The sequence below is a fragment of the Primulina huaijiensis genome, chromosome 7, assembly GCF_012295235.1.
Source record: "Primulina huaijiensis isolate GDHJ02 chromosome 7, ASM1229523v2, whole genome shotgun sequence".
NCBI classification, from domain to species: domain Eukaryota; kingdom Viridiplantae; phylum Streptophyta; class Magnoliopsida; order Lamiales; family Gesneriaceae; genus Primulina; species Primulina huaijiensis.
In genome coordinates, this window is record NC_133312.1 from 17,973,407 (window position 1) to 17,989,630 (window position 16,224).

General features: G+C 32.3%; 1 protein-coding gene across 3 annotated transcripts; it reads right to left on the minus strand.

Moving 5' to 3' along the window:
- Positions 1-316: 316 nt before the first annotated feature.
- LOC140981109 (nuclear transport factor 2-like) lies at positions 317-4,656 on the minus strand. Of its 3 annotated transcripts, none has more exons than XM_073447370.1 (11): positions 4,471-4,656; positions 4,287-4,357; positions 4,036-4,173; positions 3,468-3,732; positions 3,159-3,385; positions 2,888-3,053; positions 2,638-2,759; positions 2,448-2,513; positions 1,412-1,481; positions 832-1,133; positions 317-675 (listed from the first exon to the last, which is right to left on the minus strand). In XM_073447370.1, the coding sequence occupies exons 2-10, from the start codon at positions 4,338-4,340 to the stop codon at positions 850-852; spliced, it is 1,392 nt and encodes a 463-aa protein (XP_073303471.1). In that variant the 5' UTR covers positions 4,341-4,357; positions 4,471-4,656; the 3' UTR covers positions 317-675; positions 832-849. The 3 variants fall into 3 exon arrangements, with proteins under 3 accessions (XP_073303471.1, XP_073303469.1, XP_073303468.1); XM_073447368.1 differs by having other exon boundaries at positions 828-1,133; XM_073447367.1 differs by having other exon boundaries at positions 317-1,133.
- Between the last annotated feature and the right edge of the window lie 11,568 nt (positions 4,657-16,224).

Here is a 16,224-nt window from a genome sequence, read left to right on the forward strand (position 1 = left end):
CAACGCTTCCACCAATTCAACAATTGATAATGATCAAAAAAATGTTAATTTCGTGGGATTGGTTTGGAAAGAATATAACCATGAGTTGTCAAATGACGGAAAGTATATACACATGACAACAAACACCAACAAATTCCATGTAAAAGATTCTGCCAGTAAATTTTTTTTTTATTATTTCGATTCTTTTAGTATGCCTGAGTATTCAAATTTAGTTATGTAATTTTAGTTTTTTAATTGTGTAATTTTATTTAATATAAATTTATTGAATAGAATAAAAAATTCATATTTCAATATCATCCAACTAGTGCAGAAACACTAAAATTACAACACAGACATAAGCATAACCAACTTTATATCTCCAACTTCATATACATCAAACATGCTCTTAAAACTGTGTTCTCAGATATGGATAATCATGATAAATACCAAGGGTATATAACTGCAAAGTCAGATTAGAAGTAGAATATAATCTTGTACAAAATCGAAGTGTATTTTCATCGAATGTCCTCGGCTATATCGAATTCTTCATGTTATCAAATTTCTTCATGCACGATTTTGGGTATGCGAACTAAGATCTTGTATCATATGATTCTGTCCAGCCACAGAGTATGACATTTTAAGACTTGAGATTAAGATGTATTCAAGGTTCTTCCCAATTATAAAATTGTCACCAGCCTAAAACAAATTAGGAAAAAAATAATAATAAACTACTTAAAATCATCTACTAATCAAAATTATACCCAAAATTGGGGTAAATGTCAACTAATTAGTGGCCAGGGCCAATAAAAATTTTGAGTTTCCTAGAGATTTCAAATGGAATCAATTACCTACCACCTTCAAGAAAATCCCTCAAGCAGTAGCAGAAACCGGACACACCATGTCTTTTGCACTGCCACCGGTCATACCACCAACTCGGTTCGTGCGGCCTTCATTGCTATTCATGTTCTCAGGTCTCTGATATCCATCACGATTTGAAGATCCTCCTCGATAATTATTCCTGTTGACAAACTCGTTTCTGCCATTAAATTCAACCCTGCTGTAACCCCTGCCACCACCATAATTTCCACGCCCTCTACCCCACTCGTTTCTAAAACCAGAACCCCTTTCGGATTGAAATCTTCTATTGCTATTCCCTATCACACCCAACAATAAAATATATAACGTATGAAAGAAGAAATCCATGCATAACATCCAAAACTGTAAGATTTGACGTGTTCAAAACAAAATAAGCTAAACAAATTCAACGATACTGGCATGAAGTGAAAAGATCATCTCATTTGAGTACATAAGATATAGACAGTACACGGAATTTCTTGTGTAGCTCTATTATGCCAATTTCCATAGATAAAGGCACATTTAGAAGTAAGACCGTAATTTCATGGTATCTAACAGAGACACAGAGTCCACTAACCTCGTGAATTTGTTGTGGACCTCTTTTCCTCAACAAAGGCTTGGCGTCCACCAATTAATACTGGAGAAGCCTGAATCATCAAGATGAGATGAAAAATAGAGAGCTGACAGCATTAGTGGAATACTAGGATAAGAATCCAATTCTATGGCAATATTAAAGTAAAAATTGATACAATACTAGGCAGCTATGACAAAACGACTAAAAACTCATCACAGGCATTAATAATTCTAGAGGCAACAATCAACATGTCGAAATTTGTTAACAGAAAGATATCATGTTTGATTGAAAACGAAGTTACTTAGAGCTTCTAGGGTTCTAGCCCTTATCTACTATGAATTTCTGAATAACCATGATGATGATCATTTGATGGTTGTTACATCATACATTTATCATCACCCTGAATGAAAGATGCAATAAAAATCTAACAATGAGAGCCAAACGTAAAGAAAGTACAAAAATTCTCAAACAGCTTAGCATAAATCAGACATCTAAATTCTAAGCATTTTAAGATGTGGAGGGAATAATTTAATACCACGTGCCAGTCAAGCATCTATATAAAATGTGCACTCGCAACGCCCAAGGTATATAATGACGCTCATGGCTACAATGCACTTCTATCAAGGTTAAAACACTCTTTAAATGCCCATTGTGCAGGCATTTGAAACCATTCGGCCAATGACAACAGAAAGCAGTTAACACAGTAGATTCCTAAATATTTGGTCCCAACTACTGTAATTACCTATGCTAGCAATTCCACGAATCAACGCAATGTCACAAAATACAAAAGTGTTACAAGAACAAAAATATGCAAACGTAAGACTTATGATTAATTGAAATAGGTTACAGAAGCCCATTCTCAACACACCAACAATATTTGTTTATTTAAGAGAGACAAGGTGGTCAGTTACGCCCCAATAACAGAAACATTACTGACATTCACCATTTCATTCCCTAAATCAATCAGATAAACTAAAAAGTAAAACAATCAATTTCTAATGTTACAAAATAATCTCCATCCAAAAATAGAATGCCACACCTCAAGAGCTTGCTGTACTGAACTTGCCTCCTCAAATTCCACAAAGCCAAAACAAAACCCCTGTTGCTGCAGCAAGAATATAAGAATAGATTTCATTGTTCATCAGTAACAGAAGTCCAAGGACAGAAAGAATCAATGTTTCTATATATCTATTAACTAAGATAACAACCTCTGTGAGATTTAAGCTTACCCTGAGACTTCTAACTTGAATGCCATCGCTCTTTATTGTCCCAAACTTCTTGAATACTTCCTCGAGCATGCCAACAGTGGCACTCATAGGAAGCCCCTTCACATAAATTGAGTATCCATCAGCTGCACAATTAGAAAAATCACAAATGATGAGACATACCAATAAAAGTAACTCGATTTCAACAAAAGACAAGTGTCTTCTGACTGAAATAACAATATAAGATAGACAATAGCTGTTTGCAATATCATGCCTTCACTCTCTGGGTTTCTCCCATTATCAACAGTCTCTGAACTAGAAACTGATCCATCAGTGGCAATGGTAGAAGAGGGTTTCAATTGATCCATATTTTTAGGTGGAGCTTTTGTAGCAGCTTGAGGGGGTGAGAAAGCTGCAGCAATTTTTTTAAGATGCATCACCTGAAATAGTACATGAAAGGTTTTGGTTTAGACAGTTAAATGGACGAAAAGAAAGCTCCCATTAACCATACTAGTCCAAAGCGTGTTAACTTTTGTGCCACTTACGATAGAAGCATAAGACTTTTTCGGCGCTTCTTCGATTTTGGCGTTAGATTCAACCACCATCCGTGAATCATACGGTACTTCATCAACCACCACAGCAACAGGGGCTTCTTTTTCAACGGTTTTCAAATGTCCATTCTCCGTGGGGTTGTGAACTTCTTCAGAAATAACTTCCTCCACAGGTGAATTGCTCTGCTCAGAAACATGATTCTCGAGAACAGGGACAGACACTTCCAACCAAAGAGAAACGAAAACATCAGGTTGGACACCACAGCAATAACAAACAGGAAACCAAACACTAAAGTATGTTACTTGGATCAGGAGTAACGAGCATAACATCGTTGACCAGAGGGACATCGTTCATATAGCGAAACATGTCGTTTAAAACAAAGTATCCCACATCTTGTGGAGCAAGGAAGAAAGATTGAGCAAAATTACGAACTGAATGGTCTTTCCCTGCTAGACATCCAGTCACGAGAACGTGAAATCCACCATTATAGGACTCTTGTGCATCCACAGACTGAATCTGAGCTCTGGAATTCTCATAGTTAAGTGACACAATCTTCTCATTGATGGCCTGCATACCAAACCAAACACAAAACGGGTGATAGAGAGAAACAATTTTTAGTTGAAAAACTCAACCAGCATTTAGCATCTTTCTAGATAGCTTAAAGTACCCAATCTCCAAAATATCAACACATCAACACAGGGGCTTTTACAACATTCAAACAAAATATTGATTTTTTTCATATATCTAGTCATAATTAGCCTATCCATCACCACAACAATATTTATGAACTCAATTCACTGTAAATATGGGAAAATACAATAATGATTTATAACGCTTTACAAAAAAATAAAAGAAAGATCAAAATATTACTTGCATAGTCGTAGTTATACTCAAGGATCCATCAGTCTCAGGACGACCAAGCTTACTGATATCCTGATAAAAGCGATGTACCAGCTGTGGAGACTGATGCAGTATGTGATAATACTGTTGCACGAATGCGTTCGCGACCTACCATCCCAACAGAGGTCACCCAAATTAGAGAACCAAACATTCAAAATGACAAAAAAAACAAACAAGAGATAAAGTAAATAAGAACAAAAGCATATAATAAGAGCTCTTACAACTTGAGCAGAGACAGGGGCCGCCGCAGGCATTGTCGTGGTTTCCGCCGCCATCGCTAACAAATGATTCACTTTGAAAAAAAAAAAAAAAAAAAAAAACAANCTGATTCACACGACCCCTAGTATCACAGATCATTTCGGATCACATCATATGATGATATAAATGAACATAATCTTTTAATACCTGGATTCGAATAGGCAGCGATTGAATCGTAAGATGGCAGGAAAGACTGACTCGTGCGTAAAATTCTCCAAATTCTTCACGATTTAAAAATTTTCAGTAAGCTTCGGCCGAAAGATCTAGGGTTTAAGGGTGGAAGCGGGGAAGCTAGGCAGCGAATTTGGACTTGTTTAATGGTTTACATTTTTTAAAAAAATGGTTTTCTTATTTATATTGGACTCGTTGCAATGTCAGTTCAACTCGGATTGTCAATAATTGAAGAGATACTATACTTTTTTGTATTGATTAATGATTAATTATTTTATGATTGTTGAAAAATAATATTTAAAATATGTGTATTGAATATTTGAATGTTGAATATTAAGTAAAATTAGGTGTTGAATATTGAAATTTGTGTGTGATGATGAAGGTAATGATGTAATTTAATTTTAAATTATTTGTAAAAAATTTCTATAAATAGATCTCTCATTTGTGAAGAAAATCACAATTGAGTTGAGAGAAAAATATTATAAAGTGTGTAGTGTGATAATTTTGAGAGTTATCGTAAATTTTTACTTTTTCACAACATGTTATCAGCACGAAACTCTAAAAGTCCTCCATATTTTTCCAAGCTCCAAAACAGAAGAAAAAGGTAACAAAAGTAATAATATTTATTTTATTGTTTATTTATTTATTGTTTATATATTTACTATATAATATAATGTTATTATAAATAATAAAAATAAATTTTTCAAAAAACTTGTTATAAATCCTGGGAGGATGTTAAGACGACATCCCACACTCCCGGTAAGGGATACGACAAGTATAAAAGTCTATAAGGTTTTTAAACAAAATATCTTATGACACCTCATTATAATATTGTGATATGATATACATAATTATTTAAAACATTACTAATATTATATACACCATATTATTACCATAAAATTATACAAATACATACATTTATTTTTTTGTACACCAAATGTCATAAACGGTAACAAAACGGCTAGTTTTTGCCCTATAAATATGATCTCACAAACACATTCAATCATTCCAACTTTCTCTTCTTCTCTAAAATTATTCTTCATCAAATTTTTGAAGAAAAAAGAAGATGGCTTTCACAAAGTTATTTTTAATTATTTTTGTTATAATACTCACGAATCTTGTACTTTTCGGATAATATCCTCCTCATGTGTTTTCTTTATTTTTACGAATGCTTGTATTTGTTGTTTATCCATTACTTTGTATTGCAATATTCATTAACTAATAAAATGCATCATAATTTTTTTTAGTACCACCATGTCAAACTTGACAAAGCTCGAATTTGTTGCACTCGACATTACGGGGAAAAATTATATGCCATGGACTCTCGATATAGAATTGAATCTTGAGTCATTGGGTCTAAGCGAGACCATTAAAGAAAATGGTATATCTTCATCACAAGAAAAAGCAAAAGCTATAATATTTTTGCGTCGATATCTCGATGAAGGTTTAAAATGTGAATATCTCATCGAAAAAGATCACATGGCTCTGTGGAAAGGATTGAAAGAAAGAATTGAACATATAAGGGAAGTTATACTTCCGACCGCCCGTAATGAATGGAATATGTTAAGATTCCAAGACTTTAAAAAAGTCAGTGATTACAATTCAGCAATGTATCGAATAATCTCGCAACTAAAATTTTGTGGACATGAGGTCAAAGAATCGAAAATGCTTGAAAATACATTTTTCACGTTTCACGCATCAAATATAACTTTACAGCAACAATATAGAGTGCGTGGATTTGCGAGATATTCTGAGCTCATCGCCTGTCTTCTTGTGGCGGAAAAAAACAACGAGCTACTAATGAGAAATCATCAGACCCGACCCACTCGATCATCAGCATTTCCAGAAATAAATGCTGTAAGTAAAAATGAATTTAAACCTGGAAACCAAAATCAAATTCAAAGACAAGATTTTGGTCAAGGTCGAGGTCGAGGTCGAGGTCGAGGACGTGGACGTGGAATTGGTCGTGGTCGTGGTCGAGGCCATGGTTTTGAAAACAATAGAGATAGTTATTTTTATAACTCATCTCAAAAGGGCGTCACGAACCACCCACAGAAAAGGCATCATGAGAACATTAGTGTAAATGAAAATCACTCGAAAAGATTTGAAAGTTCTTGTTTCAGATGCGGTACTCCAGGACATTGGTCCCGTATTTGTCGAGCCCCTGAGCATCTTTGCAAACTTTATAAAGAATCAATAAAGGGGAAAGAAAAGGAGATCAACTTCAATGTGCGAAGTGACCGTTTGAGTGATTCAACTCATTTTGATGCTGCTGATTTTATGAATGATTTATCTGGAAATTATCAATATGTTGGTGGGATAGAAATGAACAATATTGATGCTACAGATTTTCACAATGGTTTATCTGAAAAGGAGCAATATAGTGGAAGAATATAAATGTACAATAATTTATTTTTCATGTACTTATATGATAATGTTTTATTGTACAATTATGATATATGTTATATTTACATATGTATTGTCATTAATTTTTTTTCATTGCATATTTTTTGAAGTTCAAATATGGAAAATGCTATGAGCAAAGCTGAAGTTTGCATACCCGATAGTGGTACAACGCACACTATCCTCCGAGATAAAAGATATTTCTTGGAACTAAAACCAACAAAAACAACGGTGAATACAATATCAGGTCCTGTAGACTTGATTAAAGGATGTGGTAAAGCACAATTTTTGTTACCTAATAGTACACAATTTTTTATCAATGATGCTTTATATTCACCACAATCGAAAAGAAATTAATTGAGTTTTAATGATATATATTCTCATGGGTATGATACTCAAACAATGAATGAAAGGAATGAGTAATATATGTGTCTTACCACATATAAATCAGGAAAGAAATATGTGATTGAAAAACTATCAATGCTCCCTACTGAATTGCATTATACACATATACGTCCCATTGAATCAAACATGGTAGTTGATAATTCTTCAATATTAACCAATTGGCATGATCGATTAGGACATCCTGGTTCAACAATGATGCGAAGAATTATAGAAAATACACATGGTTATCCGTTGAAAGACAGAAGTTCTTTCAGAATAATAAGTTTCAATGTAAAGCATGTTCTCTTGGAAAACTTATTATAAGACCATCATTAGCCAAAATCCAAACTGAATCACCAATGTTTCTTGAACGTATTCAGGGTGATATTTGTGGACCAATTCATCCACCATGTGGACCATTCAGATACTTTATGGTATTGATTGATGCCTCCAGCAGATGGTTACATGTATGTTTATTGTCAACTCGAAATGTTGCATTTGCAATATTACTTGCTCAAATAATAAAATTGAGGTATCAATTTCCCGATTATACAATCAATAAAATTATACCTGATAATGCAGGTTAATTTACTTCCCAGACTTTCAATGATTATTGTATGTCTATGGAAATCATTGTTGAACATCCTGTTGCTCATGTACATACACAGAATGGATTGGCTGAATCATTGATTAAACGTCTGCAAATGATTGCTAGACCAATGATTATGAAAACAAAGTTCCCTATTTCTATATGGGGACATGCAATTTTACATGCTGCTGCATTAATTCGCATCAGACCAAGTGCATATCATAAATACTCCCCATTGCAGCTTGCATTTGGTAAAGAACCAGACATTTCTCATCTGAGAATTTTTGGATGTATGGTGTATGTGCCTATTGCACCACCTCAACGAAAGAAAATGGGACCTCAAAGAAAGATTGGTATTTATATCGGTTATGATAGTCCATCAATCATTCGATATCTTGAACCTCAGACAGGCGACGTGTTCACAGCTCGTTTTGCTGATTGTCATTTTAATGAAGAAATCTTCCCAATATTAGGGGGAGACAAGAAACATACCGAAAAAGAAATTACATGGTATGTATCATCATTGTTACATCTGGATCCAAGAACACAACAATGTGAAAAAGATGTACAGCAAATTGTGCACTTGCAAAGAATAGCAAATCAAATACCAGATGCATTTACAGATACAAAAGGGGTAACTAAATCATATATACATGCTGTAAATGCTCCTGCTCGAATTGAAATTCCAAAGAAACAAATTGAACAAAGTCATGATGTCGTAAAACGCCTGAAGCGTGGAAGGCCAGTCGATTCCAAGGATAAATATCCTCGAAAAAGAAAATTCATTGAGAAACACAATGATCACAAAATAGAGAATGATGTCCCTTAAGAAACACATGATGATGAAAATGTTCTGTCAGAACCACAAACTGAAGAGAATCATGAAATCTCTATGAATTATATTAATACTGAAAAAAATATGGAACCTAAAAGATATAGAAGAAATTGATGATATATTTTCTTATAATGTGGCAATCGACATCATAAATGATAATGAAGATCATGAACCAAAATCTTTTGGTGAATGTAAAAATCGGCATGATTGGATAAAATTGAAAGATGCCATCCAGTTTGAATTTGATTCGCTAAATAAACGTAATGTTTTTGGACCTACAGTCCTTACACCTGAAGTTGTAAAACCTGTTGGATACAAATAAGTTTTTATTCGAAAGCGAAATGAGAAAAATAAAATAGTAAGATATAAAGCTCGACTTGTTGCACAAGGTTTTTCTCAAAGGTCTGTAATTGCTTATGAAGAAACGTATTCTCCCGTGCTGGATGCAATTACGTTTCGGTATTTGATTAGCTTGGCAGTATATGAAAATTTAGAAATACGTCTTATGGATGTTGTTACAGCTTACTTATATGGATCACTTGATAGTAATATATATATGAAAATCCCTAAAGGATTTAAGATGCCTGAAGCACAAAATTCAATACCCAGAGAATGTTATTATGTGAAATTACAAAGATCATTATATGGGTTAAAGCAATCTGGCCGAATGTGGTATAATCGGCTAAGTGATCATTTGATGAAAAATGGATATGTAACTAATTCAATATGCCCTTGTGTTTTCATTAAGAAAACAACATCCGGATGCGTAATTATTGCTGTATATGTTGATGATTTAAACATCATTGGAACGAATAATGAAATTCATGAAGTTGTGTCATACTTGAAGGAAGAATTTGAAATGAAGGATCTTGGAAAAACCAAGTATTGTCTGGGTTTACAAATTGAACAAAAAGAATGTGGAATATTTGTTCACCAGAAAAATTATACAGAAAAGATCCTTAAACGTTTTAATATGGATAAATCAAATCTTTTAAGTACTCCAATGGTTGTTAGATCATTAAACATAGAAAAGGATCCATTCCGTCCATGTGAAGATGATGAAGATATTCTTGGTCCAGAAGTACCATATCTAAGTGCTATCGGTGCCCTTATGTATCTTACAAATTGTACAAGGCCTGATATATCTTTTGCCGTAAATTTATTGGCAAGATTTAGCACATATCCAACAAAGAGACATTGGAACGGAATTAAACATATATTCCGTTATCTACGAGGAACGACAGACTTGGGACTTTTGTATTCAAAAGATGCTAATCCAAGTATAATTGGTTATGCCGATGCTGGATACTTATCTGATCCACACAAAGCACGTTCTCAAACTGGATATGTATTTACTCGTGGAGGCACTGCAATTTCTTGGCGTTCACAGAAACAAACACTTGTAACAACTTCATCAAATCATGCCGAGATTATTGCACTACATGAAGCAAGCCGTGAATGTGTGTGGTTAAAATCAATGACTCAACATATCCAAATCTCATGCGGATTATCATTCGACGAGAAGCCTGTGATACTATATGAAGATAATGCTGCATGTGTTGCTCAAATGAAAGAAGGATACATAAAAAGCGACAGAACTAAACATATTCCTCCTAAGTTCTTCGCATTCACCAAGGAGCTTGAGAAGAATAAATGTATTGATGTTCGTCACATTCAATCAAGTGAAAACTCATCAGATCTCTTCACAAAGGCACTTCCTACGACAATATTCAGAAAGCACATATATAATATTGGGATGCGCAATCTACGAAATTTGTGAAGAATTGTTCGTGTCAACATGAGGGGGAGTTTACGTGACTGCACTCTTTTTCCCTTACTATGGTTTTTATCCCAATGGGTTTTTCCTAGTAAGGTTTTTAACGAGGCAGTATAAAAACACGTAATGTATACAATCATTATGATCATCATCACAAGGGGGAGTGTTGAAAAATTATTTAAAAATGTGTTAAATATTTGTGTTGAAAATGTGAATGTTGAATGTTGAAAATTAGGTAAAATTAGGTGTTGAATATTGAAAATTAGTGTGTGATGATGTAGGTAATGATGTATTTTNCCGTAAATTTTTACTTTTTCACAACAATGGTATTATTTTATGGGAGACTTGTTTTTAAATTTCTACTTGTATTTGTGTTCAACTTTTGTTAAATTTAAATTTTTTTTCATAGTTGTATTTATGTTCGATTTTTGTTAAATCTAAAATTTTTCTACAATCTTTAATTCACACAAAAAAATTATTTACTCCTTAAACCAACATGTGTTTTTTTTCAAATGAAATTCGATACAAAACATTGAAAATTTGGAAGACAAAAACTTGTGTGAGACGGTCTCACGGGTTGTATTTTTTTAGACAAATATCTTATTTGGGTCATCCATGAAAAAGTATTACTTTTGATGCTAAGAGTATTACTTTTTATTGTGAATATCGATAGGGTTGACCCGTCTCACAGATAAAGATTCGTAAGACCTTCTTCCAAGAGACCTACTCAATTTGGAAATGGTAAATAATATTTGAATGCTAAATGTTTTAGATAAAGTACAAAAGATAAAATTTTGTGTATAAAATTAGAACAACTATATTATATCAACATTTGTCACACGTCATGTATACTAAAATATCATATATTAGTATCATATGTGAAAGAGTTGATACTGAAATATCATATATTAGTACAATATTTTTGATATTTTGTATCGATTTTTATTTGAAAAAATACATGCATATATCAATATTTGTTCTACATGTTTGAGTATTCAAAAATCATATACTAGTACCACGTCTGAAACATTTTGTACTTGGATATCAAATATTAGTACAATATTTTCATTGTTTTGTACCGATCTTCATCCGACAAAATACTTGTTATTAATTTCAATATTTGTTATATATGTTTGAATACTAAAAAATTATATATTAGTGACAAATTTGAAATATTTTGTTCTCGAATATCATATATTAATACCAGATTTTCAATGTTTTATAACGAATTTCATCTGATAAATCAATCGGGGGCTAGAATTGCAGATTTTTTTTTGTGTGAATCAAATATTGCAGGAAAAAAAATTGTCTGACATTAAATAAACGCAAATACAACTATATTGTTGATTATTTATTGATCCTTTACTCTTATTTTATTCTTTATCCTATAAAATTAAATGATTTATCATTTAATAAATAATCATTTATTACTCTATCTATCGAAACAAATGGTTTGTTAATATCTTGTGTATAATGAGATGTCATTTCAAACTTCCAATGTTTTTGGTTCTATGAATTTAATGAGATTTGGAATTAAAAACTTCATTTTGTAGAAGAGTAATATTCTAAAATGGAATTTATATTTATAGAAATTCGATAATTTCATGGGATTTGGATTATATGTGACTTGGATTCAAATTGAGCTTAATAAAAGGAGGCATTTAAGTTTTGGAATAATAATTAATATAAGTTTCATATATGAAACTTTTACAAAACATAAAAAAATTTAACAGAGATATACCGAAGAAATTAAACAGAGGATTTTATCGAGGTCCATCTCAGAAACATAAATTCATAAAAAAATCATCCATAAATGCCTTAAACGCCATCTTTCAGCTAAGCAGGCTGTAGGACTACAACATGAATTTATTATTTCCTGGTTAAACTCGAACCTTGTATTTACCTTATGTTTTTACCAAAACCCTTTATCTTAAATCAAAATTTCAGAACTCAAATGAATCTTTTAGTATCTCATTAAAATTCCAAGTTACAAATAAATATAGATCATGTCATAGTAAGGTAATGATTTAGCACGAATGATTTAGCATGTCATTCAGGCTATTCTATGAAATATAAAAATTAAAAACAATAAATAAAAATAGAAAAAAAAACAATAATATCAACTTACAAGTTTGTATCAAGAGCTTGAAACTTTTATTTAATTTCTTAAGAACGGTTGTTTACAGAGAGGGAATAGAGGGGAGCAAACTCAACCGTACTTTCCTAAGAATACGATACAATCTATATATAGAAGGAAGAGTCGGATATGAAACCCGGATTCCATCTCAAAATAAAAAGTACAATGCTTTATAAAAGTAAATAGTTAAATAGTACGATACTTTATAAAAGTAAATAGTAATAAGGTCACCAAAGTCAAAGATAATGATATTCCACTATCTTTTGTCGCCTGACATATTCTGACATCATCCATTACAGAGAGGGAAAGTCGAATAATGAACCATCACATAATCGTGACCTTTTATTCTTTTATCAACACTGGAATTTAGGAAGCACGAGGATTGAAATCCCAACCATCCGTTTTATATGGCTTAGATGATGGTTGAACTTACACAAATCATGAACTAACACAAACTACTTCGGTCGGCCCCACCTTGATACGATTACTTGGTCCGAACCAGGGACGTGCCTGATTTGACAGATCGTTATGTAGAAAGTACTAAACGTTCTTGTCAACAGAAAAATCATTTTACAGTGGAAGAATACTATCATTTTCATGTATTCAATGTTGTGATTGACAAACAGCTGATGAAGTTGAATACACGATTTACTGAGCAATCAATAGAGCTTCTCACTCTTTGTGAAGCCTTGAATCACAGTGTTGGCTTCAAATCATTTTCTGAAAGTTCTATTTATTCTTTGATTGATAAATTTTATCCCAATGATTTTTCCAAAGATGACATGAAACATTTGAAGACTCAATTGGATCATTACAAGCTTGATGTATTTGAGGATTCGAGGTTTAAAGATGTTGATTCTCTTCCTAAATTATGTTGACTCCTAGTTGAAACAAAGAAGTCGAGGATTTATTTCATTATTGATAGACTGATTCGTTTGGTATTGACTCTTCCAGTTTCCACTGCTACAACTGAGCGAGCATTTTCAGGGATGAAAATTCTCAAGACACCACTTCGGAACAAAATGGAGCAGGAATATTTAAACAATGCAATGGTTTTGTATAGTGAGAGAGAAATTGCTCATGACATTGATATAGATTACATAATTGATAGATTTGATCTTTTGAAAAATCGAAGGTTGCGACTAAAGTAGTGTTTATTTAAGTTACTATCTTTTCACGTAAGTTGTATTTTTTTTTTATTATGCGTACTCTTTCATATGATTAATGTTTGAACTTTTGGAAAATATTTATCCATATTTGATGATTATATTGGGAAAATCATGGATTGCATTTAATCTTTATGTCATATGGAAAATGTTGTATTGATTTTTAGATTAATTTTTTTTATTTTCTAGCCCTTTATATTTTGAAATTCTGGCTACGCCCCTGGTCCGAACTCCATACTTATTTTATACAAAAAAAAAAAAAAGATGAGGTGCCATAGATACCCTCATGTAGCTGACACAACGTCGGACCAACCCGATCCACTTCTAGATCTGAGCTCGTTCATAAATAGGTTCAGGCCCAAATCTCTTAAGAGAGCCCAAACTATTTATGGCTCGGGACAGTACCTCACAAATTTAAAGTGCCAGGATAACTGGACTTTCACTATTACTACCGAGCCGAGCCCAGAAAAATATCACGACAGCTATGGGTCAAATCCTCTAAATATGAGATATGGTACAATTATTTAGTGATAAGGGAATAATCTCGAAAATATTGAAATATGTCCAAATCTATATTAGATCATACAGATTAGCACAAATCAGACAACAAATCACTTATTTGATGTAACTTTCTATAGTAGAGCTTTTGTCATACAAGTTATGTGACTTTCCAACTCTATAAAACATCTTCTGATTTGAAAACACACACATTATTACTCAACACTATTTTCTCTTGTGCTGTTAAGTTTTATCTTATTATTGACTTAGGCATCAAAGGAGTCACGCCGGAAACATATCCAACGCCCTCTAACTTTTGTTTGTTCATGCTGATCCACACCAGCGCTCCACCCAACCCACGACGTAACCCGAAGTATCTTTTTGATGCATCAAAGATAAATATTTAATATTTATAAAATTTAATATTGTTTTGAATTAAATACTTGCATATATTTTGACCACTGTGATGAAACACTCCACGCAAGAAACCTTCAAGATTCGTGTCAACTATCATATATGATATCATATAAATAGTGGTATGAGAAATCGATGTACATTTAGCACAATACTTGATTAAGACGTATATCTCAAGATTTTGTGTCAATTTTATAATTCATATCTCATTTCCTATACGATATTATATTATTCTTATTTGAAGAATTAATCAACCACGATATCAATTATGTTAATTGACACTTTCACATTCACTTTAGAGAATGAATTACATTAATTAGACAACTTTCAATATTTGTGTCTCTTTATTTGTTTTGAATCAAAAAAATATTAAATTAAGATATTTAATCATTATTTTTGGAAGAACTGAAATTGAGAAATTGATCGTATCAGGTATGTCTTTTACATTTAACAATTACATTCAATTTATCACGGATGTCATTTCACATTGAATTTTTTGTTCCTACAATTTCAAACATGTAAAACAACAATATGTAATAAATTAATTTATCATTTATTTACAAATAATAGCTCTTTAAAATAGAAGCTAATTGTAATCAAATAACTTTGAAAAAAGTCAAAAGTCATATTCACAATCAAAAGAGAGAAATATCAAAATTTGATAAATAAAAATCTAACATTCCAATATATCATTAAATTAAAAAAAATCCCAAATTTCATAATTAATTTTCATAATTAACGCATTATCTCATTCAATTTATTGACTAATATAATAGATTCACGAAATCGATAAATTATTTTATGACATAAAAAAATTTTAGGTTAATCCAGACAAATCTCATACTAATTTTTTTCTAAAATTTAGTTGAATATATTAAATCACTATAAAAACTCAAGGTATGTTAGAACAGTAAATAAGAAAGCTAAGAAATAAATCAAAATAAATTAGTTTGATAATTAAATAAATAAAATGACTCAAAATGATCATAAATTAACCCACTGCCTTCATCCTGCATATGCAACCTTCATCGTTGTTTCTCAATATAGATGATGGACAAAAACTTGTGTGAGACGATCTCACGGGTCGTATTTTGTGAGACAGATATCTTATTTGGATCATCCATGATTGACCCGTCTCACAGATAAAGATTCGTAATACCGTCTCACAAGAGACCTACTATTTCTATGATATCAATGAGTATCTCATAAAATTACGTATTGAAGACACATTGTGATTCTTCATAAACATAAACTGTGATTGTTTGATATAAATAAAGAAGGTGATCTTTCCTCCCGTGGATGTAGGCTATATTGTCGTCGAACCACGTAAATATTTTGTGCTAGCTTCTTCTTTATTCTGCACTTTGTGTTTCGTGTTATACTTCATTTTGTGCGATGATTATCTATTGAGATTAAGATTCTGGACATCGGTAATATCACGAATCATCAAGAAACTTTTGATACTTGATTAATTGGAAATGAAAGATAGAAAATTCAAAGAAACCACTAACAAGAGGTGTCGCCCGT

Excerpts from the sequence above, each read along its gene's own strand:
- LOC140981109 (XM_073447370.1), bottom strand. The coding sequence starts at position 4,340 with ATGGCGGCGGAAACCACGACAATGCCTGCGGCGGCCCCTGTCTCTGCT. Across the intron at positions 4,174-4,286 it reads CCCCTGTCTCTGCTCAAGTT|GTCGCGAACGCATTCGTGCA; the intron begins GTAAGAGCTCTT and ends TTGGGATGGTAG. Across the intron at positions 1,482-2,447 it reads CAGTACAGCAAGCTCTTGAG|GCTTCTCCAGTATTAATTGG; the intron begins GTGTGGCATTCT and ends TTGATGATTCAG.